At 51.5% G+C, this 3888-nt stretch overlaps 1 protein-coding gene across 1 annotated transcript in view; it reads left to right on the forward strand.

Moving 5' to 3' along the window:
* Positions 1-254: 254 nt before the first annotated feature.
* CNGB1 (cyclic nucleotide gated channel beta 1) overlaps positions 255-3888 on the forward strand; it is a gene marked incomplete at its 5' end in the record, with an annotated part of 20715 nt that continues 17081 nt past the window's right edge. The window contains 3 exons of the mRNA XM_010075027.1: positions 255-319; positions 2767-2896; positions 3246-3288. Coding sequence (XP_010073329.1) covers positions 255-319; positions 2767-2896; positions 3246-3288 — 238 coding nt within the window. The remainder of the gene's footprint in view (positions 320-2766; positions 2897-3245; positions 3289-3888) is intronic.

Raw genomic sequence — 3888 nt, forward strand, 5'->3', positions numbered from 1 at the left:
TCACGGCTGGTCTGTGACAAAGTGTATGTCCGGGTTGCCCAAGCGTGTCCCCCCACCAAGGTGTTGGCTGGGGGATGGAGGGAAGAGCACCTCGGCGAAAGGGGGTGTGGGGACTGGCAGTGCTCCTCTCGGGAGCTTCAGACGTACTTTTTGTGATTTCACTGAATGCATTTCTCCTTCCCAGGCTGTGGTCGTGCTCCCTGAGCACTGCCGAGGAGGAGGAGGAAGAGCAAAAAGAGGAGGAGGAGGAAGAGGAAAAAGAGGAGGGGGAGGGGGAGGAAGAGGAGGAGGAGAAGAAGGAGGAGGAGGAGAGCACGGGGTGAGTGGCTCCTGTTGCCTTTATGGCTTTGTTGGAAGCAAACGTGAACGCAGTTTTTGTTTCAGCTGCATTCATAATCCAGAGAGGCTGAAACACCCGTGGGGAAGCGCGATCCTCTGGGCAGAGCAGGGTGGCCGGGATGCGTTCGGGAGGGGATGCTTTTGGGAGGTGATGCTTTCGGGAGGGGATGCTTTCACAAACCAGCTCATCCCAGGGCTCGCTGGTGACGCGGTGCCTGGTGACAGCGAGTGTCTCCCAGCGACACGGGCTCTATCTCCGTCGCAGCCGCCCATAGCAACTGCAGCCCCTGGCCATCCCCTCCCCGGGGGTCCGGCAGCTCGGCCGTGCGGGAGCCCTGGCTTGTGCTTTCATCGGCATCTGGGAGCACCCAGCTCCTGGAGGCGGTCCATGTTATTTAGAACCATTAAATCAAGGCAGTCGGGATTATTATGAGTGTTGCAGAGCTGAAGTTAAAGACAGGATTATGTGTTGTACCTGCCAATGCTACTTAATACAAATAGGTACAATTTTAAATTTTTTTCCTGTTGTGGCAGAGTTATTGTCAGCTGTCGTCGGTGGTGACTTTGCTCCGGATGGTATTTAGAAAACTCTTTCCATTAGTTTAGTGGTCTGCTCTGATCTCACATGAGAGAAACGTTTAGGGGATTTATTACCTAGTGCTACAATATTGTTCTCTGTTAATTCCTCTGAAGTAGCTAGATTTTCAGGAAGAAGCTGAAAATGCATGAAGGGGGGTGGGCAGTAGGGCGAGAGAGGTTCTCCTCCCCCTCTACTCTGCCCTGGTGAGACCGCATCTGGAATATTGTGTCCAGTGCTGGGCCCCTCAGTTCCAGAGGGACAGGGAACTGCTGGAGAGAGTCCAGCGCAGAGCCACCAAGATGATGAAGGGAATGGAGCATCTCCCTGCTGAGGAAAGGCTGAGGGAGCTGGGTCTCTTTAGCCTGGAAAAGAGGAGACTGAGGGGTGACCTAATCAATGTTTATAAATATGTAAAGGGTGAGTGTCAGGAGGATGGAGCCAGGCTCTTCTCTGTGACATCCAGTGACAGGACAAGGGGCAATGGGTTCAAGCTGGAACATAGGAGGTTCCACTTGAATATGAGGAAAAACTTCTTCACGGTGAGGGTGACAGAGCACTGGAACAGGCTGCCCAGAGAGGGTGTGGAGTCTCCTTCTCTGGAGACATTCAAAGCCCGCCTGGATGCGTTCCTGTGTGATCTGATCTGGGTGTCCTGCTCCGGCAGGGGGATTGGACTGGATGATCTTTCGAGGTCCCTTCCAATCTCTAACATTCTGTGATTCTGTGAATAATCAGTGTTAAACCATATTTTTTTTTTATTTCATCAAAAATCTGTTCGTGGAGGTCCCCTATAGAAACTTGAGCTTCAGTCGTTATGTGAATGAGATGCTGCTCCATCCTTCAATGTGTTTGCCTGTTGATGGGAAAACAGAGACAGCGACAGGCTTGTGGTTGCGTTTGAAGGGAACCTAATTAAAAAAAAAATAAGGGGGGGAGGAGAATTATTACAAAGAGTTTGAAAAATACCTTGGAAAATAACAGTTTTGCAAGACATAGAAGTAAAAGAGAAACAACAGTCACTGCTTGTTACATCTGTCTTCTGGCTTAGGACCTGCCAAGGATGCAGAAGGATGGGTTTTCAGTTTTTGTGCATTTAGCTGTCATAAAATTGTTTTCATTATCCCCAATCCCCACTTTGCATCAATGGCCAGGAAAGAGCAAATCAGGAACTAAGGGTACAGAACAACATGATAAGGTGCTTTTTTTTTTTTTTTCCCCCCCGTTATAAAGTGATATTAAATCAATAAAATCGATGTTGTGAGCCCCCTCTGTCAGAATGGCAGGACTGGGCTCTGCGCTTGCTGCTGAAGGAAAATGAGAATGATGTGTCCTGGGGGTGTCTTGCACGGGCAGCCGTGGGATTTGGATGGTGCTTGGGGGGCAGCTCTGCTTGGAAATTAGTCTCTCAGCTTTTTATTTGGCGAATTTTAATTATGTGAGAAATTATTATGCACAGCAGGAGAAACCTGCTGCTTGTATCTTTCTGCATGTGCAATTTTTGCTGTGCACATGCAATGCTCTGCATTATTTATGCACCTCTCACCTGCTTTCCCCCCTAGTATGTTTTTTCAAGTCCTTCTTAACCTAAGCCGTGATTTTATTTTTTTGGTCCACTACTGTATTAAGATTTCTGTGGTATTGTTTGCCTGCAAATAAGGCTTGTAGCACAGCTGGGAGAGCAGTGCTCCCCGAAACTGGGAGAGCCGTGCATTGTCCCCTTTGATGTGACACCCCAAGCTGACGTGCTGCCCCCCCGTTGACTTGATGACCCCATCCACAATGTGCCCACCCTCAGAAAGGGCAGAAGCGAGCTGGGGCACTTGTCTCTGCTTGATCTGTGCCCCCAGAGCCCTGCTCCAGTCGCCTTGTCTCACCGCTGATGAGGGCGTGGATGAAAGCTACTTTGCAGAGGAGGCCCTCAGGTTTGAGCAGCTGGAAGAAGCCGAGATAAGTGATCTCGAAGGTGCTTTTGTACAGGTACGGCGTTGCTCCCTGCTTTGGCTCAGGTCTGCAGTGAGCTCCTGCTGCCCTGTTCACGCCAGGGGCTGGGAGCTTGTCCGGGTGCCCCGGCGAGGAGAAGGGACCGGGATGGGCACTGGGAATGTGTCCCACCGAGATGTCGCCATCCCTGAAGCTGAGACAGCAGCAGGAGTTATGCACCACGGGAGGGATGCTTTCACTCGAAAATGTCGGCACTGAACAACAACCTGAGAGGCTGGGGAATGGTCGGGGAACACAGGGCACCCGATCAAGCTGCCAAGTCTGCTCTTTTTCTGATGGAGCAGGGCTTTTTCTCCTTAAAATGGCTTTTTTTTTCATTTTGAAGGTGGAAGAGGAGACAGCTGAGGCTGCTGAAACCGATGCTGAAGGTACGATATGCAGCAGCATAATGTTAAGAGGAACCAAAGCAGGCGACACGATGCCCGGCGAGGGGCAAATGCAGCTTCTCCCTCCCCACCGCTCACCGTCTGGGAGCGGGCAGCTGAGTTTTCTGCAGCGTGGGCCTGCGTGGGCAGTCAGGACTTTTCGTGGCTGAAAGCATCCCGTGGGCATGGCGCGATGGCAACGCTGTCATGGGCTGGAGGCAGCTCCGAAAGGCTGGTGCTTACACAGCACTTAGTCGTGTTGATTCAGCAACCTCTGATGGGAAATAAGAGTTCCTTCTTCAGCTGAAGAACCTAGGCATGGGGGGAAAGGGTTTTCTCTACCGCTTTGCTCAATTTGGGACATATCTGGTGGCATAAAGCACAGTTAAATATGACCTCTTAGGAGGTGGTAGTCACAGAACGTGGGTGGTGAGCTCCCACCGCAGCCTGAGCGAGCACCAGCGGGTCTTGGCGTAACTCCACTGATGCTGGGGGGGTTGCACAAGGGGTGGCTTGTCCTGAGTCCTGCTACAGGCTGGAGCTTTCTCTGCTCATGCAGCCCTTGCAGAGCAGCCTGATCTTGCAGCGATGCTAGAAAAGCGC

This window comes from Pterocles gutturalis, unplaced genomic scaffold, assembly GCF_000699245.1.
Source record: "Pterocles gutturalis isolate BGI_N339 unplaced genomic scaffold, ASM69924v1 scaffold4057, whole genome shotgun sequence".
Classification (NCBI taxonomy): Eukaryota; Metazoa; Chordata; class Aves; order Pterocliformes; family Pteroclidae; genus Pterocles; species Pterocles gutturalis.